The sequence below is a fragment of the Ovis aries genome, chromosome X (genome assembly GCF_016772045.2).
Source record: "Ovis aries strain OAR_USU_Benz2616 breed Rambouillet chromosome X, ARS-UI_Ramb_v3.0, whole genome shotgun sequence".
Taxonomy (NCBI): Eukaryota; Metazoa; Chordata; class Mammalia; order Artiodactyla; family Bovidae; genus Ovis; species Ovis aries.
The window spans coordinates 52012380-52040343 of record NC_056080.1 but is presented as its reverse complement, the minus strand read 5'-3'; the positions used below and the strand labels follow the sequence as shown (position 1 = coordinate 52040343).

The 27964-nt window shown below is 42.4% G+C and overlaps 2 protein-coding genes across 3 annotated transcripts in view; both read left to right on the top strand.

The window, feature by feature from the left end:
* Nucleotides 1-6417, top strand: part of FAM120C (family with sequence similarity 120 member C) — a 150701-nt gene extending 144284 nt beyond the window's left edge. The window contains exon 16 of one of the 2 annotated variants that reach the window (XM_004022057.5): nucleotides 1587-6417. In XM_004022057.5, the coding sequence (XP_004022106.1) occupies nucleotides 1587-1838 (252 nt within the window). In that variant the 3' untranslated portion in view covers nucleotides 1839-6417. The remainder of the gene's footprint in view (nucleotides 1-1586) is intronic. The other variant, XM_027963299.3, reaches the window with a different exon arrangement.
* A 3639-nt stretch (nucleotides 6418-10056) lies between these two features.
* On the top strand, nucleotides 10057-16049 carry LOC106990624 (uncharacterized). Its single transcript, XM_027963425.3, is given in 7 exon segments — nucleotides 10057-10116; nucleotides 10208-10381; nucleotides 10383-10501; nucleotides 10503-11839; nucleotides 11842-12705; nucleotides 12708-13157; nucleotides 13160-16049. Coding segments are annotated over 7 exon segments (3450 nt in total). The 3' UTR covers nucleotides 13606-16049.
* Nucleotides 16050-27964: the final 11915 nt, after the last annotated feature.

The window sequence follows — 27964 nt, the reverse complement described above, 5'->3', positions numbered from 1 at the left end:
ACGCCAGGCTTACCTGTGCATTACCAACTCTTGGAGCTTGCTCAAACTCATGTCCATCAAGTCGATGATACCATCCAACCATCTCATCCTCTGTCATATACTACTATTCTCTTCTAGATGGGGAACTAGAGGGGAAAAGGGGATGATAGATGATCTTAAATTCCTCTTAGCTAAGATTTCTGGGGGTACTGTTACTTACTCTAGAGGTAGCCTGGCCAAGGAAATCCTTACATTGACTTTGTAGCTAAGGCATCTTCCCATCTGAGATAATTAATTGTTCCAGTTTATTAAATATTCCATTACAGTCATGAGATTATTCCTAGGTCGGTGGACTTTTGTGTATTCTCAAATTCTTCAGTCTCTTATTTATTACATTTTTATTTCTTTGTTGACTCACATGGCTAATTCCTTCCATTACTAGTTTCATCTTATTTCTAGGTTCTTGAGAAAAACTTCACAGTAACCTCTATGTTGTATAGGTATTGGAGACAAATGATCTAGCATTGAATCTGGCAGTGCCACTTACCAGTTTTGTAACTTTGGGCAAGTTACTCACCCTCTCTGTGCCCTAGTTCCATCATCTATAAAAATGGAAGAATTGGTATCTACCTCAGAATTATTCTGAGTGTTAAATGAGATAATATAGTGAAGTATTTAACATAGAACCTGGTACATGGGAAGTGCTCAATAAATATTGGTAGTTATTATCTATAATGACCACATATTCAATGGGCATTAGATTTCCATTATGTATTGTGTCAGTAGAAAGAACAATGTCTTTGGAATCAAACAGACTTGGATGCAAATCTGGGCATGCCAATGACCTTGAGCAAGTCATTTTACTTTTTTGAGCCTCATTTGTCTTTTTTATCTGTGAAACCAACATCAGAATACCTGGCATGTCCAACCACTTAATAATCAGAAACTCTTATTATTCTTAATAATACTCATTGGGAGCCAGTACTGCACTTCAAGGTGATGCAGTTCATGGCATTAGCATTTCAGGAGCAGTTACCATTGCTGAAATTAAAACCAAGTGATTGTTTTTAGTTATGAAAGATTCTGTGAAATACTGCACATAGATCTTATCGTTTGTTTTCTTTTCCTTTCATTTACAAACCCAGCTGTCGGTATTGGATGGCTGCATGGAAGTTAAGAGAATAAACTTTAGAGGCTGACTGACCTGGAGTGGAATCCTGGCCCCACTACTTTCTATTTGTATCTCCTTAAGCAAGTTACTTTAATCTTTTTGAGCCTCAGCTTCCTCATCTGTAAATGGGATGTCACAATATCTACCATTTAAGGTGCCTTTTGGCATTTGAAAAAACACACTGTAAAACTTGGTAAATAGTAGCTGGGCCATTATTGTGTTGTTGTCATTGCCGTTAGATTCGAGTTAGATCTTTTTGTTGTCACCCTAAGTTCTCCAGACAGTGTCAGAGTGTACTAGGTGCTAACAAGCTTTGGGCTTTTTGGTGTTTTTTAAGAACTGAAGCAGTTTCCACAGGCTAGCTTATAAACATGCTTGGGAAGGATCAGCCAGTTTTGGGATTACCATTCCTACTGACTATCTCTGTTTTTGACAGAGCTCTTCAGATGGAGTTTCTAAATCCCTGGAGCCTCAACAAGGTCGGTCTCGCTCACAGGTAGATGGAAACAGTGGCACATTGATCAAGGAAGAGACGAATGATCATCTTCCAGCTTCATCACAGTGTGCCTTATCCAGAGACAGCAGTGTGTATAATAACGGTAACCGGTACTTTCCTGGGAAGAATGGTGAGAAGAGCCGCTTACAAGAGCAAAAGCTAGGAACTGTGACACAACAGAAAGAGGAGTAACAAGCAAGAAGATGGCTTCAGCAGATCAGGAAGAGGGGAAAACCTATACTTCTCTGATTTTAGGCCTAAGTTAGAGGAGGACGTGAAATGCTTATCCTAGTTTTGTTCAGGATTTTGATGGGGGTGTTCTTTGGTATCCATCTTTTCCCCTTCCCTGTCTTTTTCTGGGCTTCCAGACTCAGCAGTCTGTTTCTAGAGAAGCTCTGATCAAATATGAACGGCAACAAGACTAGTTCCTATTCTCAAATTGAATATATAGTGCCAATATTCTCTTTACCTCCCCTGGGAGGCTATTAAGGCACAGACTATTGGGTATCATCACGTAAGGACCTATAGAAAAGGTCTAGCTTTGGTTTTCTGAGTCTTTATTATGATGTTCATTTACAAAACCCATGGGATGGTGGATACAGCTACCTATGGCTTCCTAACTTGTTTTTTTCTTTATGAACTGGTAGGGCCTTCATGTATAATCAGTATCCACATCCTTCTAACTCTTTTCCCCACTCACCTATGCCAGGGATTTGTACTACCGCCTCTAGCTCTGGCCTGACAATCAGATAGGTAGATGTTTTCAGGGAAGTGAGGTAGTATTGGTTATTTTATTTTTTTTATTCTTTTTTTAATTTTATACACTTAAAATAATTACCAATGGCCTTTGTACTGGGGGATTCAAGTGAGTCGAAAAAGTACTGGGCAGATTTTTCCTGCCTCTGAACTAAAGCATTATTTGTAAAATAGAAGATGTGGTGCAGTTCACCCACTCCCTGCAAGGGTGGGAATCAATGTAATTAAATGGTGTTCTAAAGGGAACTCAAAAGACTGTGTGCGTGTGTGCGTGCATGTGTGTGTGTCTGTCTGTACGGATGTTTGGGTGGATGTATATATGAATGTGTGTATCTATATGCATACACATACCCTTTATATAAAGAGACAGATCTATTTATCTATATATATTTTATATATATATATAAATATATGTGTATGTATGTATATATAAATATATATATGTTGTGTGTGTGTATATATATATATATATATATACATGCACACACATACATACATGATGATGTCCCAGAAGATTTACTGAATTTCCCAGAAATGCTTCCACTGCTATGGAGTGGTGGGTTTCAGAAGACCACAGTTTAAAAATCCTTACTAAGTCATAGCCCATCACAATTACAAGAAGATGGGCTTCTCTAAGCAGACAAAAAGTACTTTCCAGAGATTGCCTGTTCAGAACAACAAACAGTTGGATTGTTACAAGCTTAATCTTGATCAGAGTCCTCACATCCCCTATGGTAAAAACAGGAGGTTGGAGTAGGATTGGGAAGAGTTGGGCGTTTTCTTATGAAGGAGCAGCCTGGTTGGGAGAGAGAAAGCGGATGGAAGGTAATTACCAGGGCTTGCAGCCAGTTTGGGGAAATCTCATCTGAAACTCTAGGATCAAACTGGCCTTAGGCTAGAATTGATTGTCATGAATCCCTGAAGGAGAGTGGGTAGGGAAGTGTGAGGAAATCGACAATTTGATTTTACATGCCTAGATTGTTTCATTTATTCATTGACATTTTGACTACTGGATCTTTTCATTTGCTTTGCAAGGAAGACTTCAGAGGACTCTGGCCTGGGCCAACAGGGGTGTTCTATGAAAGGTTCCTGGCCCCCAAGTAAGATCAGAATCTGCCCGGGACAAAGGGTCTGTTACTCTTTGCCAGAGATACTCTTGAGACAACCTTGCACTTCCAGTTTCCCTCCTCAGCAGCCTAAGTATAAGGGATGGGAACATGGCTTGCAACAGATTAGCATGTGTCTTCATTCAGGAATTGAGGCCTCTAGCCTCATATACCTCCTTTTGGGCTTTGTAATATTCTTGCCCAAGAAGTACCATTTCTACAGGAACACAACTGACTAGACTTCTAGCAGGGTCCTCTCTCTTTTTGAAAAACCTCATGCGCCTTAACCCAGAGCAGGTCCTGGGTGACATTTTTCCAGACAACCAGAAAGCCGTTTGCTTACTGCCCACTTACAATGAGTGTATCATGAAAGACTGAAGATGTCTCAGATTGTTTTATCCTAGTCTGGCCCAGTTTAAGAGAACCCACAGTTTGCAGAGGTGGGGAGGTCTAGAATGCCTCTTCCCCTACCCAGACACTTCTTACATAAACCAGAGCAGGATGACAAGAATGCGTACCCAGGCAAATGTAACCAATAATAAAGTGTACAAAAGCTTCCTCTATGGAATTGGCTCCCCTAGTTTTCCCCGCTCTTTTCCTAGCCTGCCCAACCTTTCACAACATCTTGATGGTTAGGACTTCTATTTCCAGCAAGAGAAGGATTTAATAGCGAACTTACATGACTTGGAAATTTCTTTCTGGAACCACAGAGGGAGGAATCCTTTGGAGCTCTAAAAGTAACCAGAATCACTGAACTGTGTTAACTAGCTAGCTAGCTCCATTTTCTATTTGGAAGTACTTGGAGTTATATAAGGTATTTTCTTCAGTTGCTGTTTCTGTAAATCTTGAATCTATTTGATATGATCAAATGACAGTATTGTTAACTCTCACAGCATTAAGAAGATATATTATTTTGTAGGCATTCACTGTGAGAAGTAAAACTGCTGTTTGACAGGGATGATTCCAGTTTGCCAAAAGGCTTGCTTTTCTCCCTTCCACACACCTCCACTTTCTCCTAGCCTGGCCCAGAATGAAACAAGTGACTCACTTCCAACTTTGATTTTTATTTAGATTCAGAATTTTGAGTTTGTAAGGTTACAAGAAAGAACTATAAAGGGCCATAGTCCTATTACTTTATCTGCCAAGACATATAATTTTGAAGTCAGAAAGACTAAGGTTTATCACTGGAAGATTAACTTTTTCTAGTTTCAAGATCAACTTTTTCTAATTTCTTTCAAATTAGGGAACTGAGTCTGTTCTTTGTTGTGAGTACCACTTGAAGAGACTGTCATCCTTCATTTGAGGTTCAATTTCTGACTTTCTTGAACAAAGTCATACATCATTTAGGAAACCCCAGAAATGACCCCTTTACTTTGTAGGGCCATAAGCAAAAGCACCCTGGATATATACAGCCACAGATCCTCAAGGACTTGCAGTTCTTGATTTCTGCTGGTGTATCTTGGGGTCAGCCTATAACTCCCACCCTTATTCAGTGGCCAGTCTAGTCTGGACCAGGCCTGATAAAACTTCTGCTCACTTGTACCATTTTCATTCTAAGCCAGTAGGACTTTGGGTAGACTTTAAAACCGAAGAAATGGCACTTGCTTTAGCTAGTGACATTTGGTTTTTGTCTGCATCTTGATTTCCTGGCATCATTGGCCAAGTCACATTAACTTGTTTTAATCACTGAGAAAAAAGTCATGTAAGGCATTAGAGAGGGTGGTTAAGAAGGGGCTTGGGGTAAGAAAGTTTATGTAGGGTAAAAAGAATGTGGAAGTAACTGCTTGGCTATAGAGATCCAGTCCACTGGAACCTTAGAAGGCTTCTGTAAGCATGTCAGTGCTACCCTTTCGGCCTTTAAGACTCCCCACCCCACATTGAAATGACAGTACAAGTAGACCACAGTTTAAGTAGTTAGTTAATTCTACTAAGGTTTAATCATTTTACTTGTTCAGTTCCTAATGCATATTTCCCAAATATGCTCGGGGTTTTGGAGGGTAAGTTCTCACTATTCCATTGTGTGTCACCCTATATTTTTCTCCCTCTTGTGACTTTGGCACCTTCTTTTATTTGACTTTCCATTTTCTTTTCCCTTAGCTTATTGCTATAGTCTGCTGGTGCAGGTAGAGCTCAGTGTACCTATTCCCCTATTACTGCTAATTATCTTCAGGATTGTCAGAGGTTATTTTGCTGTTCGAAGAAAAGAACTTCATATTTTTTTTACAAAACATTTTTTCCAAGGTAAAAGCAAAATAAAACACCCCCTGTGCTAGGGTGCCCACTGCAGCTTTTGACATTGCCCTTGTACTTTTTTATAGATGCTCTCTTTGTCCGTGTTGGTAGTAACTGATGACTAGTGGATTTTCATGTAAATGAAACAAATTACATATTTCAGTTTTTATTAATCATTCATAACCCCGCCAAAGCTGATGAATTCATTTTAGTTACTTCCCAGAAGACACTTCCTCATCGACCTTTTATTTTATTCTATTCTATTTCTAGAATAACATACTAGGTAAAGAAACTTTAACTACAAGGATTCATTGAGTTTTAGTGCTCCCTGATAAATGATGTTATTGACCAATGTAAAATCTTTCAATGTTTTTTCCTGTGTTAATATCTCTTCTCCTGTGCTCTTGACAGTGTGTTTAGTGGATGGATAATATGTATTTCTCTTCCAAATTCCCTGCCTTTTTGGCCCACCTCACCACAAAAGCTCCATAGTTTATTAATGTAAGTTTGAATGGATGCTTCTTAGGGGAAACTGCAGGAGTTAAGGAAAGTGTTTCAGAAAGGAATGAAAATGTCTCAGGAGTTGTTCTGTGATGGAAATTGGTCTGGTGTTCTGTTAATGCTGATGGAAAGAAACTTACAGTGCTTAATAAAAGTCTATTCTTTCAGTTAAAAAATGTGAAATAATTTTGGGTGTGTGAAATTTAATTTATTTTCCCATTTTTGGATTTTTTTCTGTAAATGGAGGATATACTTGTCTCAATTTAGAAGTGTTAAACAGAAACTTAGAAGCCTATTTGTAGTTGAACATTAGAGCAAGAGAGCTAGTACAAGAATCATTAAAAGGAAGGACATATTTTTTAAAATATGAATTTATTTTAATTGGAGGTTAATTACTTTACAATATTGTATTGGTTTTGCCATACATCAACATGATTCCGCCACAGGTGTACACGTGTTCCCCATCTTGAACCTCCCTCCCTGTACCATCCCTCTGGGTCATATTTAGCTTCCTGCTGAACTTCTTTATTTGGATGTTCTAAAGGCACCTTTGACTTCACATTTCCCAAACTAAACCTATCTTCTCTTCCAAAGCCTGCTTCTCTCCATGAGGGACACTACCTTCTACTCAATTGTCTATACCACAAACCAACCTGGGAGTTATCCTTGATGCATGCCTTTCCCTCATTTCTCAAGTCCAGTTTGTGACAAGATCTGTTGGTAACACTCAACCATCTTTCTTTTTCTCACATCTGTCCCTTTTATCTCCCCACTTGCTGTGGTTTAGTTCAGGCCTCCTTATGTTTCACCTGAATTGTTGTAGTTGCTCCTCTGCCTTATTCCTAACCAGGCAACTGTGAGCTAATTTTGTGTCTACGTGTATGTACCTTTTCCCAGTGAAAGGGTGCGTACTTTTTTCCATTGCTTAAAGAAGTCTTAAGAAGTTAAGAACCACTGCTTTAATCCAACATGCTTATCAGCTTCCAGGGGAATCTGTCCTGACATGCTACATGCCTGCTTCCATGGTGCATTCATGATCTGGAAGCTTCATTTCCTGTCACCCCAACTTGCTCTAGCTACACTAAAGCACATCCTACACATTACACTGTTAATATCCACTTCTTCTCATTTGCTTATATCATTTCCTAGAATCCCTCTCTCTCCTTGTTTCTGGTGCAGTGTCAACTTTTCCCTCCAGATTCAACTCATGTCTTTTTGGTTCTTTTCCTGATCCCTTACTGGGGTCCCTGTACAGACTCACCACAGCCAATCCCTGTAGCACTTCACTGTATCTCTGCCACTAGACTAAACTTGAACAACTTTGTCTTGGCATCTACCACTGTGCACGCACTTAGAAATGTTTTAAAAGGACACATGCACCCCAATTTACAATAGCCAGGACATGGAAGCAACCTAAATGTCCATCACAGAGGAATGGATAAAGAAGATTTGGGTGACTTCCCTGGTGCTCCTATGGTTAAGAACCTGCCTTGCAATGTAGAGGACAAAGGTTCGATCTCCAATGGGGAAGCTAAGATCCCACATGTCGTGGAGCAGCTAAGCCCACATGCTGCAACTAGGAAGTTCAGGCACCACAAGAATGTTGTGGCACCACAATGAAGAGCCACCACAGCCAAATAATTAAAAAAATATATTTTTAAAAAAAAGAAGATGTGGTACATATACACAATGAAATATTATTCAGCCATAAAAAGGAATGAAATTGCATCATTTGCAGAGATGTGGATGAATCTAGAGAGTGTTACACAGAATGAAGTAAGTCAGAAAGAGAAAAACAAATATATATTAACATGTATATGCGGGTCTCATGAAAGGTATAGATGAACTTATTTGCAAAGCAGAAATAGAGACATAGGGAACGACTGTATGGGAGGAATCGGGACATTGGGATTGACACAGATACGCTACTGATTGTTGTGGCTCAGTTGCTAAATCATGTTTGACTCTTTGCAGACCCCATGAACACGGATATTTTATATAAAGTAGATAACTGCTGGGAGCATCCTGTATAGCACAGGGAACTCTGCTTATGCACTGTGATGACTGAAGCGGGAGGGAAATCCGAAAGGGATGGGATATATGTATATGTATGGCTGATTCACACATGCAGAAGAAGCTCACACAACATTGTAAAGCAACTATATGCTAATAAAATCAATAATAACTTTAAAAAGAAATGTTTGATAACTAAATTAAGGACAGCTAAAATACGTTTGAAAATGTTATGTGGTGCAAAACAGAGTGTAGATTTTTGAGGCAGAGGATGTGTTGGTGACAAAATGCAGGAAGGTTGAATATGAATGTTTATCACTGAATGCCAGTCATTTAAATGTGATTTTAAATGGGGCTCTTAAAAAAAAAAAAACAAAAAACAGAATCTTGACTTCCCTGATGGTTCAGTGGTAAAGAATCTACCTATCAATGCAGGACACAGATTCCATCCCTGATCCAGGAAGATCCCACATGCTACAGAGCAAATAAGCTCATGCGCCACAACTATTGAGCCTTTGCTCTAGAGCCTGGGAGCTGCAACTACTGAAGCTCATGTACCCTAGAGCCAGTACTCCACAACAACAAGAGAGACCAGTGCAATGAGAAGCCTGCACACCTCAACTAGAGAGTAAGCCCTGCTCACCACAGCTAGATAAAAGCTTGCATAGCAGTGAAGACCCAGTACAGCCAAAAATAAAAATAAAATTTAAAAGAGTTAAAAATTTTTTTGAAGAGTTCTGAGTCATCTTTGAGCAATAGACTGATGCTTAAAGCAGAATCTGAAGCCAGGACTCTAGAGTAGATTCTTACTTTACTGCTTCTGCTAAGTGTTGCTAGCTAGGCTTGACCTCTGTGACTGCTCTGTGCCCTGTGTGTACAGGTTGTAGAAGGAAATAGCTGAGCCTAAAGGCAAGCGTTAGAGGTTACTGAAGTTTGTAAACACTTTCCCTTAAATGAAAATGAAGGACCTAAGCTACTCCATTTTGTAAGGTTCCAGGAAAAGAGCCTTTGAAAATCCAAGAGCCTTTGGCAATCCCCTGACCTCACCCCACCACCCTTGAGCCAATCGGACCCCAGACCAAAATCTCCTGACTTAACGTGGTCTACCTAGGTAATGGGAACCAATCAGAACCCGTGGCCAGCCTGGGAAAATAATAACCAATCAGAAACCAACACCTAACCCTTCCACAGAAGGTAACCAATTAGACGTCTCCCAACCTGGAAACTCCCGTTTTTCAAATTTCTCACGCGAGAATACCCTATATAAGCAATGTAACCCAGAACTTGGGGCTCCTCCCTATAGCTGCTGCGTCAGTATCGGTGGGAGCCCCAGCTCAAGCTTGGTAATAAAAATTCTCTTGCTTTTGCATCGGATATCGGCTCCCTGGTGGTCATTGGGAGATTTCGCCACTTGGGCACATTTGGGGGCTCGTCCGGGATCTCCCACCGGCTCCATGGGAAGACCCATCCGGAGAGTCATCTGCAGCCGGTAGATGACTTTTTCTGTCTTTCTTTTCACTCCTGGGAGGGCCTGGTTTCTGAGACCAGTATACGACTCAGGCGGACGTGCCAGAGAGTCACCGGTGGGGGTCGTTGGGAGACGTCCCTGACTCCAGCATGGGGGGATGGAGTGCCCCTGTTCTCTGTAGACCATAGTGGGTCGCTCCCACTGAACAGCCAGAGGCCGTCATCGTTCGGTTTTACCTCCGGACTCCCGGAGGTGTATTTCTCCTGTCTGTCTGTTTGTGTGGCTGTTTGTATTGTCTGTGTTAATTTACCAACATCTGACTGATCCCGGGACGATGGGGCAATGCCATTCTAGCCCCACACCTCTATCCTTGGTTACTGATAATTTTAAGGAGGTCAAGATGTGTGCTCATGACCTCAGTGTAGAAATTAAAAGGAATAAATTAATCACTTTTTGCACCGCAGAATGGCCGACATTCCATGTAGTCTGGCTCTCAGAAGACACCTTCAACTTGGGAACTGTACACCGAGTCCGGGATATCCCACTCTTTCATGGTCATTCTGGAATGCCCCTTCCCACTGTTGGAAAGAGACCTGTTGACCAAAATTGGGGCCCAGATTCACTTCCTCCCATGGGAAACTAAAAATACTTGACCAGTTGGGCAGACCAATTCAAGTACTGACAATTCAATTAGAAGATGAAGATCGACTGCACCAGAAACCTATACCGCCTCCGGTAGACATTCGAAAATGGCTAGATGAATTCCCTGAGGCGTGGGCCAAGACGGGGAACCAGTTTTGCCGAACACCGCCCTCCTGTATATGTAGATCTTAAGCCAGGGGCTGACCCCATCCAGGTCCGACAATACCCCATGACCCTGGAGGCCCAACAGGGGATCACCCCGCATATCCGCAGGCTCCTAGCCCAGAAAATCTTGAGACCCTGCCAGTCGGCCTGGAACACCCCCTTGCTCCCTGTCAAAAAAACAAATTCTCGTGACTATCAGCCAGTGCAGGATTTACGAGAAGTCAACCACCGAGTTTTAGATATTCATCCTACAGTGCCGAACCCATACAACCTCCTGAGCTCTCTCCCACCGGACCATCACTGGTATATGGTCTTAGATTTAAAGGATGCTTTCTTCAGCCTCCCCCTGGCGTCCATGAGCCAGGACCTTTTTGCCTTTGAATGGTCTGACCCGGAAGAAGGAATCAACAGCCAGCTGACCTGGACCCGGCTGCCACAGGGATTTAAGAATTCTCCCACCATCTTCGATGAGGCCCTCCATGAGGATCTGGGACACCCCCAACTAACCTTGTTACAATATGTAGATGACCTCTTAATTTCAGCAAAGGACCAACAGACTTGCCTTATGGGCACCCGAGAACTATTGCGGACCCTTGGAAAATTAGGGTACCGAGCCTCAGCCAAAAAGGCTCAGATATGCCAACCAGAGGTCACCTACTTAGGGTATGTATTAAAGGAAGGACAGAGATGGCTGTCAGAGGCACAAAAGGAGAAGGTACTCAAAATCCCTACCCCAGATTCACCTCGAGGGGTGAGGGAATTTTGGGGGTCCGCTGGGTTCTGCCGTCTTTGGATCCCAAATTATGTGGAACTGGCTAAACCCTTATATGAAGCCACAAAAAGTACCACCCCTTTCAGTTGGATGGAGTGGATGGAGACTGCTTTCAAGACTATTAAAATGGCCCTGCTGTCAGCCCCTGCCCTAGGGTTGCCTGACGTTACAAAACCCTTTCTCCTGTATGTAGATGAAAAACAAGGAGTGGCAAAGGGGGTACTGGTGCAACACCTGGGACCTTGGAAGCGGCTGGTGGCTTACTTGTCTAAACGCCTAGACCCCGTGGCGTCAGGCTGGTGGCCCCCATGCCTCCGCATGATTGCAGCAGTGGCTCTAATGGTCAAGGATGCAGATAAACTGACACTGGGGCAAGAGTTGCATATCACCGCCCCCCATGCCATTGAGGGCGTCCTAAAACAACCCCCAGATAGGTGGATCAGCAACGCTTGGCTGACCCACTACCAGGGATTACTGCTAAACCCCTCCAGAATCATCTTTCTGCAGCCTACTGCTCTCAATCCGGCTACACTGCTTCCTAACCTGGATTTGGAAGCACCATCCATGACTGCAGCAACATACTAGCCCAAGTACATGGAACACGAGAGGACTTGCAAGATCGCTCTCTAGCGGATGCTGAAGTTACCTGGTATACGGATGTAAGCAGTTTCATCAGAGATGGGCTCAGGTATGCAGGGGCAGCCGTAACCATAGAAACCCAAATCGTGTGGGCGGAAGCACTACCTCCGGGCACTTCGGCTCAAAGGGCTGAACTAATCACCCTAACAAAAGCCCTCCAGTTGGGAAAGGACAAAAAATTTAACATCATTACCGGTAGCCGATACGCCTTTGCTACTGCCCATATACACGGAGCCATCTACAGAGAAAGAGGCCTCCTCACGGCCGAGGGTAAAATGATCAAAAATAAAGAAGAAATAAAAACCCTCCTCGTGGCATTATGGCTGCCTAAAAAACTAGCCATAATACACTGCCCGGGACACCAAAAGTCAGACACCCTGACCTCAAAGGGAAACAATTTGGCAGACAGAGCAGCCTGAGATGCAGCCCAGGGCACCGTGATAGAAGCCACCCTTCAATTGCCCAGCCCCCGGAGCCGTGTTCTGCCAGCTTTACCCAACTACTCACCAAGAGACTTAGACTGGATAAAAAGTTTGCCTATGACCCAACAACTGGCCGGGTGGTGGCGGGCAGCAGACAGCTCCCTGATCCTCCTGGAGGAACTAGGAAAGCAGGTGTTACTGAGGATGCATCACGCCACTCACCTGGGAACCCGCAAGATGCAGGACCTGATTAAACATGCCAAGATTACCATGAGAGACATCAGATCGACGATAGAAAATATATCAACCTGCAAGGCCTGCCAACTCACCAACGCTGCCGTCACCCAGCCAACCACGGGTCTAGAGAACACTGGAGTCAACCAGGAGCATACTGGGAGGTGGACTTCACTGAGGTAAAACCGGGTAAATGTGGATACAAATATCTACTGGTATTCATAGATACCTTCTCGGGGTGGGTAGAAGCTTTCCCCACCAAGAGAGAAACAGCACAGATGGTGGCCGAAAAGCTGATTGAAGACATCTTGCCGCAGTTCGGGTTTCCTGCACAGGTGGGGTCGGACAATGGGCCAGCCTTTGTATCTCAGGTAAGCCAGGGGGTAGCCCAGGCTTTGGGGGCTAGGTGGAAGTTACATTGCGCTTATAGGCCCCAGAGCTCAGGACAAGTAGAGAGGATGAATAGAACACTCAAAGAAACATTAACAAAACTAGTTGCTGAGACTGGCGGGGACTGGGTGGCTCTCCTCCCCTTTGCCCTATACCGGGTGCGAAATTCTCCCTACTGGGACTTACCCCCTTCGAAATTATGTATGGGATACCTCCCCCAATAATTCCTAACCTAAAGATAGAGGTGCTAAAAGAGATAGATGATCAAAGATTACTCTTTTGTCTCTGGTCCTTACAACACTCCCACAGGGACACGTGGAAGAGGCTCAAGGCATTATATGAATCAGGCCTACCACCTGAACCCCACCGCTACCAGCCAGGAGACTGGGTGTATGTGCGCTGCCATCATCAAGAGACCCTAGAGCCCAGGTGGAAAGGGCCCTTCTTAGTTGTCTTGACGACACCCACTGCTCTCAAGGTTGACGGCATATCTACTTGGGTTCACTATACCCACGTACGGCCTGCAGACCTGTTCGCCCTAAGGGAAGAATTCCTCCCCCAATGGAAGACCAAGCTGGACAAAACAAATCCACTCAAACTCAAGCTACAAAGACGATAAAAGTACTGTTTATACTGTTGTCTCTATGGCTTAGTGCTGCCGCTAACCCTCATCCACCAATGAACCTGACTTGGATGATTCTAAGCGCAACTACGGGAGAAGTAATTAGCTCCACCTCGGCCATTCATCCCCAAAACACCTGGTGGCCAGACTTGGAATTTGACCTTTGTCTTCTGGCCGCGGGATCATGGGACATTGGTGAATGGGAGGTAAAGACACCTGGCAAGCCTGAATGTGGGGCTGGCATTGATAGGTGTAATACTCGGCCCCCCACTAACTCAGGGCCTGGATGCAGCCACTACATCCAACGGGCAAGCTTATGGGAAACACCCTTCTATGTGTGCCCAGGAGGGAGACGGGACCGGGCAACCATCAATAACTGTGGGGGGGGCTGATAAGTTTTATTGTGCCAATTGGGGATGCGAGTCAACGGGGATGGTCGATTGGGAGCCCCCTATTCGTGGTGATTTGATTACCTTGGGTCGTGTTCCAGGGCCCACTGAGTCAACTGGGGGACATAGAAGGGGGTCCCTCATAACTGGGCCTTGTATGAACTTTCTTTGCAATCCAGTGAGGCTCAAATTCTCAACTGAAGGAAAAAAGTTCCCCGGTTGTGAAGCCGGACAATCCTGGGGCCTCCAGCTATATCAGCCAAGATATGACAATGGGTTGCTCTTCACCGTCAGGTTGAAAGTAGGAACCATACAGATTGGTCCAAATTGGGGCATAGGGCCCAATTCAGTCCTAGTGCCACGAGAGCCTACACATGCCCCCATTCGGCCCGCCCACATCCCCGCTCGAGAACCTAACCAAAAGCTTCCCCTGCCCTACATTACTAATACAAGCAATTCCCCTCAAGTTAGCCTTATTGGACCTAACATTAAGGATGATCAGGACCCATTATTTAATATGATAATCAACTCCTATCGGGTCCTAAATTCCACTCGCCTGGACCTGACTGGCAGTTGCTGGTTATGTTATGACATCAAACCCCCCTATTATAAAGGTATAGCTGTCCTGGGAGTTTACATTCAAACCAAAAACCACAAAGCTTGCCGATGGCAGTAGAAAGGAGATGCCAGATTAACCCTCCAATGAGTAACTGGGCGGGACCTTCGCATAGGAAATGTCCCCCAAACCTACCAACATCTCTGCAATTCTACAGATTCTATAGTGACAACCGGGTACCTGGTGCCTCCCCAGGAAAATTGATGGGCCTTCTCCACAGGCTTAGCCCCCTGTATTCACGGGCAGGTGCTAAATGACTCCAAAGATTTCTGCGTATTGGTACTATTAGTCCCCCGACTGTTCTATCACTCCAATGATGAAATCCTCCCGAAACTAGAAGCTTCACACCGGTCCAAGAGAGAGCCAGTCTCAGCCTTAACCCTCACAGTCCTACTGGGGTTAGGGGCAGCTGGGGCAGGAACTGGGATATCCTCTTTAATAGTGCAAAATCAAGACTATTCTAGCCTAAGAGCAGCCATTGATCTTAATATCAAAAGACTAGAAAGCTCAATCAGCCACCTCCAAGACTCACTGAGTTCTCTGGCAGAAGTGGTACTGCAGAATAAAAGGGGATTGGATTTGGTTTTTCTCCAACGGGGGGCCTATGTGCTGCGTTAGGAGAAGAATGTTGTTTTTATGTGAATCACTCGGGGGTAGTCAGGGAGTCCCTGGCCAAGATAAGAGAAGGGCTGAGTCAGAGAAAAAGAGAAAGAGAAATGTCTCAAACCTGGTTTGAATCCTGGTTCAATTCATCCCCCTGGTTCTCAACTCTCATATCCTCCTTGGTGGGGCCCCTGATTATCTTGTTACTATTGCTCACCTTTGGGCCATGCTCACTAAACAAATTGGTGGCCTTCATTAAAAGCTGCATCAACACGGTGCAGCTCATGGTACTCAGATCCCAATATGCGGCCCTACAAATGGTCCCCTTAGCAGGAGACAATGTAGAGCTGACCCCAGACCCATGATTGGGTCTGTCCTGGATCCTAGAGAAGGGGGGAATGAAGGACCTAAGCTACTCCATTTTGTTAACAGAAAAACTCCATTTTGTAAGGTTCCAGGAAAAGAGCCTTTGAAAATCCAAGAGACTTTGGAAATCCCCTGACCTCACCCCACCACCCTCGAGCCAGTCGGACCCCAGACCAAAATCTCCTGACTTAACGTGGTCTACCTAGGTAATGGGAACCAATCAGAACCCGTGGCCAGCCTGGGAAAATAATAACCAATCAGAAACCAGCACCTAACCCTTCCACAGAAGGTAACCAATTAGACGTCTCCCAACCTGGAAACTCCCGTTTTTCAAATTTCTCACGCGAGAATACCCTATATAAGCAATGTAACCCAGAACTTGGGGCTCCTCCCTATAGCTGCTGCGTCGGTATCGGTGGGAGCCCCAGCTCGAGCTTAGTAATAAAAACTCTTGCTTTTGCATCGGATATCGGCTCCCTGGTGGTTATTGGGAGATTTCGCGACTTGGGCACAACAAAAACTCATTTGTAAAACTTTTATAGTTGGTTCATTATGGCTATAGATGTCTTTTCCTTGCCTTTGCTCTCTAGGTGTTGGGTCTCAGAATTTGATAGTGGGAGCCTTGATAATCTGTTCATCTTTTAAACCTTGCAAATAAAGATGAATAAATGTTCACATAGACATCAACTAGTCTAACCAGATGGACCAAAGAGGTCACTTTTCAGAACCTATTTTCATACCTAAACTGAGTCACTGCAGACTAATACAGAGCTCATCCTTTTCCCAAAAAAATCCTACTATCTCTGCAATACTTTTAGGGTTTGACATCATTGGGAAGGCACAGTGCAATTTAAGAAATAGATTGTTACATCCACCATGGATGGAAGAGTACTTATTCATATAGTGATACATGTGCCTTTCCTTTTTCACTAGTTTCATATTCCTAGGCTTTCTTTTTGTTTTTGTGGTGCTTATAAGGAAAACAGGCAGGATCCAATAAGAAAGTTCTAGTCAGTTGAAAAGACTTTAAAATCAGAAAGTTTCTTGCTGTCATAGGATGAGCAAATGAGGGATTAACTGCAGAAACTGGGCATTCAAAATACCTCTCCTAAAAACCAGTCCCACAATCCTATTTTGGCAGAGTATGTGAAGAGGAGACCCAGTTTCTAAATGAAGAAACTTTGCCTTTTCTCTCTCATGTTGAAAAGTTGACATATAATGTAGGTGATACCCTGTCCGTTAACTATGCCTTTTTTAACTTTGTACATGTTGAAAGAGATAATATCTTTCGAGGAACATGTGTCAAGCAGGAACCTTGGCATGGATTTGGTTTCAGTTGTTTTAAGGCTTAATGAAATGCCTGTATTAGCTTTCCAAACTTTATATATATATATATATATATATATATATATATATATATATATATGAATACAACAGACTGAGGAGCGAGATCTTCTGCTGTACCCACATGCCTAAAGCTATCATTAGTGTCTTGGACAAAGTGGCAAAAGATAACATAAAATCTTGTTGTGAATTAGTCAGTAGGGTCTGACACATGCTAACAAGGTTCCTGACTAGTGCCTTAGTATTTCAGCACCTTAAGCATGATAAGAGCTTCCCTGATGGCTCAGACAGTAAAACATCTGCCTGCAATACAGAAGACCTGGGTTCGATCCCTGGGTCAGGAAGATCCCCTGGAGAAGGAAATGGCAACCCACTCCAGTACTCTTGCCTGGAAAATTCCATGGACAGAGAAGCCTGGTAGGCTACAGTCCATGGGATCGCAAAGAGTCAGATATGACTGAGGAACTTCACTTCAAGCATGATAAAATTCAGTCAACAATAAAGTGAGTGTTTCAACTAGAAAAAGGAATTTGATAGTGGGAAATCTTTACATTTGGCCTTTAAAAGTTACTGTTAACTGAGGACCTATTAGGTACCAAGCATAGTACTAGGTTTCTCAGGTGATGCTAGTGGTAAAGAACATGCCTGCCAACGTAGGAGACATAAGAGATGCGGGTTCAATCCTTGGGTTGGGAAGATCCCCTGGAGGAGGGCATGGCAACCCACTCCAGTATTCTTGCCTGGTGAATCCTATGGACAGAGAATCCTGGCGGGCTACAGTCCAGGGGGTTGCAGAGTCAGACACTACTAAAGTGACTTAGCACAGTACTGAGAATTAACTTTGGCAGGTTGATGAGGAGTCCAAGCCTACGGCCCTTTTATGGAGGAAGTAAGCATTCTTTTTCACATTCTTTTTCTATAGACAAGTAAGCCTTGTAGGCAGCAGTATCTCTTGTTCAAGGACATGCTTCTTTTTGAGCTTTGGATGTATGTTATGGAGGAAAGTCTGGGTAAAAACTTCCACAGCCTTGAGCTCTGGGTTACCCTGTTCCTTCTGACTAATCTCGTGCTGATGTCAGGATGTATGTTACAGGAAAGGGTCAGCAAAGTTCTCACAGCCTTGAGGTATTTTTTTATCTATTCGCAGACATATATAAGGCCCTACTTAAATTAGTGAGGTGGGTACTCTTCTGCCCCCTTCTGATATCTATGTCAGAAGCTTTTGCTGTCACTTTCACTTTAAATAAAATCTACACAATGCTCTGAGTGACTGAAACTGTCTTTGGTCCCAGAGTTAAATCTCCTTCAGAGACCACCAGCAGCACTGTTCACTGTTTACCGCTAAGCTATCATCTTGGGTGCTCGTCCAGGATCTTCAAGAAAAGGTAAGGACACTTGGAGCTCTAGTTCTTTTGTTGTCCTAGTAAACACGTTTTCTGCTTTGTTAACTCTACAGTGTGCCTGTGCAAATGATTGACTGAAAGCCAGAAATGCACAAAACAAGTGCAAAGCAAGAGTAGAGCCCAGTTTGTGTTTCCGTGGCACCTCATAATGACTGAGGGCAGCCCCAAAAGGGGAGCCTGTCAGGGATTTATACTGACTTGGTGATACCAAGAGGCAGCCAAGGGTAGTGGCCAGAAATGGGTGAAGTATGTGGACCAGACTTCCCTTCCTTGGTCACGTTTTCCTGGTCTTTTTGACCATTTTTTAACTGCCTGGAGAATTGAAACTACTAACCTAATCTGTCATATCATAGACTTTCAAGGGACTTGCCATCCATTCTGTTACTGTGTACTATTACTTAGACCTCAAATTTGGATTGACAGTCACAAAGCACCTAGTCTTGCTAGAAGCCAAAAGTTACACCTAGATTGTCTTTTCATGCACTGCAGACAGGAGCACAGTTGGGAGCTGGGTGGAGCTCTGACTCCAGGAATATTTCTCAGGCTAGAGGTTGTTCCCTTAGCTACCTGCCTCGGGCCAACAACCTGAAAATGAATCCTTGTTACAGCTGTGCATCTGGTCTATGTGGATGGAGGCACTGCTGGCAAATGTGAGATTTCTGAGGACACAGATTGGGAATTCCAGGATCTGGTCAGATTGGAAGTGCAATGGGCTTCATTTGGTAGGGCTGGCTCTTAGCAGACCAGAGGAGGTTCTCCAGTGGCTTTTGTCTCAACTCCTTAGATATTCTTTCTGTGTAATCTGTGGAAATGAACTGGAAGGAGTGGCCCCAATAGCTCAACAAAAATCACTATTTCCTCGCTGGCTGGCCCTTCACCACCTACTTTTTTTCTTATCATATATCACCCTGGGTGGGATCAGAGGAGGAGCAGAAATCATGCAAAGGTTTTAATGGTGAGGAACTGGACATCAATCTGAGATGCCATCAGGACTACCCCTGCTGCATCTCCACTCCACCTCGGTGGTAGAATGGGGAGGGATGGTAATGAGACACCTGCATCGGTAAGTTCAATTTAGTTCAGTTGCTCAGTATTGTCCAACTCTTTGTGACCCCATGGACTGCAGCACACCAGGCTTCCCTGTCTATCACCAACTCCTGGAGCTTGCTCAAACTCATGTCCATCGAGTCAGTGATGCCATCCAACCATCTCATCCTCTGTTGTCCCCTTTTCCTCCTGCCTTCAATCTTTCACAGCATCAGGGTCTTTTCCAAACAGTCAGTTCTTCCCATCAGGTAGCCAAAGTATTGGAGCTTCAGCTTCAGCATCAATCCTGCCAGTGAATATTCAGAACTGATCTCCATTAGGATTGACCGGTTTGATCTCCTTGCTGTCCAAGGGACTCTGAAGAGTCTTCTCCAACAGCATAGTTCAAAACCATTAATTCTTCAGTGCTCAGCTTTCTTTATGGTCCAATTCTCACATCCATACATGATTATTGGAAAAACCATAGGTTTGACTAGACCTTTGTCAGCAAAGTAATGTCTCTGCTTTTTAATATGCTGTCTAGGTTGGTCATAACTTTCCTTCCAAGGAACAAGTGTCTTAATTTCATGGCTGCAGTCACCATCTGCAGTGATTTTGGAGCCCAAGAAAATAAAGTCTATCACTGTTTCCATTGTTTCCCCATCTATTTGCCATGAAGTGATGGAACCAGATGCCATTATCTTAGTTTTTTGAATGTTGAAGTTTTAAGCCAGCTTTTTCACTTTCCTCTTTCACATTCATCAAGAGGCTCTTGTTCCTCTTCACTTTTTGCCATAAAGGTGGTGTCATCTGCATATCTGAGGTTATTGATATTTCTCCCAGCAATCTTGATTCCAGCTTGTGCTTCATCCAGCTTGGCATTTTGCATGATGTACTCAGCATGTAAGTTAAAAAGCAGGGTGACAATATACAGCCTTGACATACTCCTTTCCCAATTTGGAACCATTCCACTGATCCATGTCCAGTTCTAACTGTTGCTTCTTGACCTGCATACAGATTTCTCAGGAGGCAGGTAAGGTGGTCTGATATTCCCATCTCTTTAAGAATGAGTGTTCAACAGTTTGTTGTGATCCACACAGTCAAAGGCTTTAGCATACTCAATGAAGCAGAAGTAGATGTTCTTCTGGAATTCTCTTGCTTTATGATCCAACTGATGTTGGCAATTTGATCTCTGGTTCCTCTCTGCCTTTTCTAAATCCAACTTGAACATTTGGAACTTCTCAGTTCACGTATTGTGAAAGTCTCACTTGGAAAATTTTGAATATTTGCTGGCGTGTGAGATAAGTGCAATTATGCAGTAGTTTGAACATTCTTTGGCATTGCCTTTCTTTGGGATTGCAATGAAAACTGACCTTTTCCAGTCCTGTGGCCACTGCTGAGTTTTCCAAATTTGCTGGTATGTTGAGTGCAGCACTTTCATCATCTTCTATGATTTGAAATAACTCAGCTGGAATTCCATCACCTCCACTAACTTTGTTCATAGTGATGCTTCCTAAGGCCCACTTGACTTTGCACTCCAGGATGTCTGGCTCTAGGTGAGTTACCACACCAGCGTGGTTATCCAAGTCATTAAGATCTGTTTTGTATAGTTCTTCTGTGTATTCCTGCCACCTCTTATTAATATCTTCTGCTTCTATTAGGTCCATACTGTTTCTGTCCTTTATTGTGCCCATCTTTGCATGAAGTTTTCCCTTGGTAGCTCTAATTTTCTTGAAGAGATCTCTAGTCATTCCCGTTCTATTGTCTTCCTCTATTTCTTTGCATTGATCACTTAGGAAGGCTTGCTTATCTCTCCTTGCTATTCTTTGGAACTCTGCATTCAGATGGATATATCTTTCCTTTTCTCCTTTACCTTTCACTTCTTTTCTCAGCTATTTGTAAGGGCTCCTCAGACAACCATTTTGCCTTTTTGTGTTTCTTTTTCTTGGGGATGGTTTTGATCACCGCCTCCTGTACAATGTTACAAACCTCCATCCATAGTTCTTCATGCACCCTATCAGATCTAATTCCTTGAATGTATTTGTCACCTCCATGGTGTAATTGTAATGGATTTGATTTAGATCACACCTAAATGGTGTGGTCTAAGTGGTTTTCCCTACTTTCTTCAATTTACGTCTGAATTTTGCAATAAGGCATTCATGATCTGAGCCACAGTCAGCTCCTGCTCTTCTTTTTGCTGACTGTATAGAGCTGCTCCATCTTTGGCTACGAAGAATACAATCTATCTGATTTCGGTATTGGCCATCGGGTGATGTCCATGTGTATAGTCTTCTCTTGTGTTGTTGGAAGAGGGTGTTTGCTATGACTAATGTGGTCTGTTGGCAAAACTCTGTTAGCCTTTGCCTTGCTTCATTTTGTACTCCAAGGCCAAATTTGCCTGTTACTCCAGGGATCTCTTGACTTCCTCCTTTTGCATTCCAGTCCTCTATGATGAAAAGGACATTTTTTTTTGGTATTAGTTCTAGAAGGTCTTGTAGGTCTTCATAGAATTGTTCAACTTCAGCTTCTTCAGCTTTAGTGGGGCATAGACTTGGATTACTGTTGATAAGGGACAGGTTAACTCTGGCCAGGGAAGGAAGCTTAGGTGGAAGAACTGTCTACACCCCTGTCTAGAGCAGGGAGGGTCACCTCTGGTAGAAAAAAGCCACAGCACTGGGTGCTGCTTTTTTCTGTTACAGATGGGAGCTAGCAGTCCTAGAACTACCCCTTTGAATTGTATCTTGGAAAAACTGGGGTAAGTTTCATCCCCAGAGCCCAAAATGTCCCTTATATACAGGCTTTCTTTAAGAGAAGACCTCACTTGCCCAGAGAGACAATCCCTGCTGGGACAACATCTTATCAATCAGTCTACCCCTGTCATCAGAGCCAATTTGAACACTCTGGTTTAAATTTTAGCTATGAAACTGTGACTACAAAAGGAAGAGATGACATTTTTGACACTGAATGGCCATGATATTTTTTAGACTCTGGAGAAAATAGGTTAAAATGAAATCTTTTTGAAATTGCAAAACCAGTTCTTCTAGCACATGCAATTAGGAAAAAGCTGACTTGTTAAAATACTTTTTTTTGGAGCTCCGATCCTGCCTGAGAAACAGAAAACATGCCTGGGGAAAATCCTGAAGTTAACTCTTATCATGCCCTTGAGATACACAGCCCACTCTGTCTGGGACTCCAACCATGAGCAAATTGGCAGAACTTCAAGCCAAGAAAAAAAAGGGGGGGTGCAAAGAGACATTTTATATTTCAAGTGGAAAACTGTGAGGTCTCTGTGTGTGTCTTCGTGCTTGGACAATATTGCTGAAGCTTAATTGGCCTAAAGAGAAGTAAGCACTTAGAAATCAAACAATTCTAAATTCAAAAAAATTAAACTAAAATGAATTTCAGGCTTGTGTGAACTGGGAAATATTCACTATTGAATTAATATCTGGTATTGATGTTTGTTTATTGACCTAATTAACATAGACATTGTGGAGACACTTTTGCAAATGACATAGCTTTGGGTGATTTATATTTACTGATCTACAAAATGATGATATAAAGTACAGTTCATGGTTGCTGAAGGAAAGTAAGATGTGTGTTTTCAATAAAAAGCTATAAGAAATGAAATTACATTCTATTAAGAAAAAGAAAGTAAATCTGAACTTAGAGGTAGCTGTTCTCTGAATGGGCAAATAAAGGTTTGTGACAAATGAGAAAAGATTTGTGGCAAGTAGAAGAGAGTTTTGTGCAAGATACAAGTTTCTTAAGACATTAAACTGCTTTTGAGGCCTTTTATTGTTACTTTGACTAAGTGAACAACTATTGTTTCACAGTGAACATAAGCTGGTAACAAACTGGAATTTGGTTTTCTCTCCGATTAAAAGAACAAAGTTTTCTTGAAATATGGCTTTTGATAATGGACTGTGGCACACATAGACAAAGCTCATTCTGCTTCTACAAAATTAACCCCTCATCAGGGAATTTAAAATGGATAAAGAATGGCTGTAAACCAAACAGTCAGGGCTATGGGAGGTCCAACACAGCATTTGGCTTTTCCTGGCTCCCTGACAAACCTCACTTTTATTTGCTAAGCTAAAGCCTTTCCTGGCTGCGGGGTTAATATCTCACAATGGGAAAAAGTGGTTAAAATGTGTTTTCTGCAGTCTCCAGTGATTGGGGCACCCACTTTGCTGGACAGATCATACAGACATTGGCAAAAACTTCATGAGCTTCTTGAAGACTATTGCTTTCACTGATGTCCTTGGTCATCAGGCAGGAATGGCAGAATAAAGGAGTCGGTTGCATAGGATTGAATAGACTGCAAAATATGACTACAATTTTCATGACTTTTTGTCTGATGTATTACTGTCTTCTAATCTTTGTTTTCAGATATAAAGAAGCTCTTCTTCTCAAGTTACTGATGGTTTAAAACAATTTAATGATTTACACCTATGGGTAAAATTAAAACATTTTTCTTCTCTCTCTGCCTCGTCCCTCCAAAGTTGGAGACACTTGGGTTCTGAACAGCCTTATCAAGGTAAAAAAGACTGTGTCCCAACATATACAGAAATCTCAAAGTATACTGGGGAGCTCTAAAAGAAAAATCCACCCAACTAATGTCAGGCCTATGGCATCTATCATGTTTCACTGAGTATTACATTCTAGTTTTATTAATTAAGGTCTGTATTTACTGACTCACTTCTGAGTTAGTTCCTTGTGGTTATGTTACATTGCTAAGAGGTTTAATTAAGTTATTAAAAAGGACACTCTGAGTTTGTTTCTAAAGTTTATCCCAGTAACCAGTCTTTAAATAAAGATCAGATGCTCCAGGATCTACAACCAGAAGATTAATAGCAGGCTATAGTCATTTAACAAACTCAGTCAGATGACCTGGAAATATCACTGGGCTATACCTAATTAAGTTCTTGACTTAAGGTCTTACTTGTGATTTTACTATTACTGCTAACTATATTGTTTTCTATATTGCCTGTTTCAAGAAGTGTTGTCCCTTACATTATCAAGTCTGTGATGGAGCCACTGATATAATGATGGTGTGCAGTTCCATATAAAATCCATAATTATAATGGTGTGACTCTGTATATGAAAAGAAGCAAGAGGGAATATTCTCCTGGACCAAGAGACTAGTGAGACAGGTGGGTCCAGAGATTTTGCTACTCACAGGGCCTAATACAGTAACAGCACATTGAGTGGCCTATCAGTGAAATCTTCAACAGACCTGGTAATGAGCTTTCCCAGCACTGTGGGACAAGATGGTCATGAAACGCCCCCAAACCATGGTCAAACTCATGGCCATAAAGGGGCCCTGTGACTGGAAATTGGCCCTTGCCATCTGCTTCTACAAAGATTAAATCATGGACACTACAGCTGCTGACCTTCGGCATCCTCTGAAAGGAGTTCAGGGTGAAAATCAGAGATTAGACACTTGCTCTGTGCTCTGAAAAAAAAAATGGACAAAACAAGCCTTTGAATAGTCAGATATTTTCAGGTAAAAAAATTTTTGAGCCCAAATTCTTGCATTTTCTCATACCTAGAAAAACACTATCTACAACTGTTAATAGTAACAACTACTTTGGCTTATATGTTAATACCACAATAAGAGGCTAAAGCCTACTTGGACAAACTTAGACAACTAGCTATGACCATAGTGAAAGTGAAAGTCGCTCAGTCGTGTCCAACTCTTTGCAACCCCGTAGACGAACAGCCCGTGGAATTCTCTAGGCCAGAATACTAGAGTGGGTAACCTATGACTATAAGTCTCCCTAAAACAGCTGTATACATAAGGGTTCAGACTCATTCTTCTAAAAAGAAATGGTAAGATTTATTTTGTCTATTAAGGTTCAGGTTGTCAGTCTTTCAACTACTTCTAACTGGGTTTGTTATACCCACATTCAAAATGTATATGAACATGCCAAATGGCTCCATTCTTATAAATAGGGCAGCCCAAGTGTTGACTATATCTAAACCAGGATCAAAGTTACTAGCAAATGTAACCTGATTCTTACTCTTGCTTGGACTGCTGATTACAGTAATTCTCTTACTGATTTTTGGTCTTTGCCTTTTTTTTTTTCAGTTTTTTATTTTTTTAATTTTAAAATCTTTAATTCTTACATGCATTTAATCTACTTGTCTAGTTTGTTCTTTCTGAAGGATACAACAGCTTCCCATACAAAGTAACGGTGATGCAGAGATTCTGGTCACTCTTCAAAACTGGACTCCCCTGATGTTCCACTCTGATCATAGATATAATCTTGGTTTACAAGCTCTCCTTGGTGAAAAACTATCTTGACTGTAATACTTGTAATCATTCTGATTTTGCTGTTTTTTCCTTACATCTGTAACTGTGTAATGAGATTTGTTTCTAACCATCTGAAAACATTTAAATTACAAATGATTGTTCATGCTCCTACAATTTCTACTGCCTCCTCTAGCTATTACTTGGGATCCTTGGATCAGCAACCCTAAATAAAGGGGCAATGAGAATACATTGCTTCAACAACTTAGGGTCTGCCCTCCTCACCTGCAGGAAGCAGTTACTGACAGATTTCTCCACCCCTTTCTCCTCAGCAAAAATATTCTCCTAAAAGAAAAAGGGGAGAAGGAGAGAGTTAATTTAGGCAGGTTGATAAGCAGTCCAAGCCTAAGGCCTCTTTATGGAGGAGGTACACATTCTTTCTTTTTCACATTTTTCTGCCCTGGACAAATAGGCCTTTGTAGGCAGCAGTATCTCTTGTTCAAGGACATGCCTCTTTTAGAGCTTTGGATGAATGTTATGAGAAAAGTTCTGGGTAAAAACTTCCACAGCCTTGAGCTCTGGGTTAACCTGTTCCTTCTGGCTAATCTCACGCTGATGTCATCCCAGGATGCATGTTATGGGAAAGGGTCAGGACAAAATTCTCACAGCCTTGAGGTATTTTTTATCTATTCTCAGCAGCTAGTTGAGAAGTATATAAGGCCCAGCTTAAACTAGTGAGGTGGGTATTCTCCTGCCCCCTTCTGTTGTCTACATCAGAAGCTTTTTCTGTCACTTTCACTTAAAATCTACACAAAGCTCTGAGTGACTGAAACTGTCCTTCAGAGACCACGAATACAGCAGCATCACTCACCTCTAAGCTATCAGTACTAGGCTCTTGTACATTGTTTCTAAACCTTGAACAACTCTGCAAAGTAAGTACTATCTTCACTTTACACATGGGCAAACTGGTTCAGTGTTACATAAGTTCACATACAACTAATAAGTGATTAAAAACCAGAGTTCTAAATCTAAGCTTGTTTTGACTAAGTAGATAATACTGAACCCTGCTCAGCATTCCTTCCTCCTATGGCAGCAGTTAAGCCTAGTTTTTTCCCTTTTTGGGGAACTTCTCCTCCCAATCTTGGGGTAGAGGTGGACTGACCATCAGTCACATGGCTTCACCTCCCCCAGTGCTGGGATGGGTATATGACCCAAGCAGCGCCAATTGTGTTATTGGCATGGACTTGAAGGAGAACATGACCAAGAAGGCAGATATCTCTCCTAAAATCACAAGCATTAAGAATAATGTGAGCCTGGAACATTGTCTTCTATTTATATCTTCAACTAATCTTTATTTGTGTGTAAGAAACAGGAAAATTCTGTGCTCATTTATTAGGAGCAGATGCAGAAAGTGATCTTTTTGAGGGATTACTGTGTGCCAGGGAGAATTCTAGGCACTTTATACCTTTTAAATTTTTTCATTTTATTATTAAGTCCTTATACATTTATAATCTTTAACTCTAGAAAAGGAGAATGTATCAGTTGGATAGCCTAGATTTTGCTGCTATGCGTGTATGCATGCTCAGTTGCTCAGTTGTGTCTGACTCTTTGTGACCCCTTGGACTGTAGCCCGCCAGGCTCCTCTGTCCATGGGATTTTTCAAGCAAGAATACTGGAGAGGGTTGCCATTTACTCCTCCAGGAGATCTTCCTGACGCAAGGATCGAACCTGCGTCTCCTGCATTGCAGGTGGATTCTTTATCGCTGAGCCATCGGGGAAGCCCTTTGCTGCTATAATAATCCCAAAATCTCACATAATAAAGGTATATTCTTGCTCATTATGTCCAGCATAGATTGGCAGGGGAGCTCTGTTCATCCAAAGCCACTTGAAAACTCAAACCAACAGAAGCCCCATCACTGAGTTAGGAAGGGATGTGACCAAAACACACACTGATCCTTACAGCTTAAAATGTCACCCATCACTTCTCTCTTCATTACCCAAGAAATGGCCCACATGGTTGCACCTAATTTCCTGGAGGTGGAAAGTACAAATCTACTGTGTCCCTGAAACACGGAAGAAATAAGTTTGCTGAGTCAAAATAATAGCATCACAGGGAGAAATGACCCATTTCTGGGTAGATTTGATTCATTGCCTTTTTTCCCCCCCTGGGTTGGCAGTTTATTTTAAAAAAAACACACACACAGTTATCTTATTTTCTTCCTTGCCCATCATTTTTCTTAACAGAAAAAGTTATAGAAAACTGGGGAGGGGAGTTATATTATCTTTGCAGACTGATATATTTGTGGACGACTTGTGAATAATAACAATGATTCAAAAGCTCCTAGGTTTACTCCTG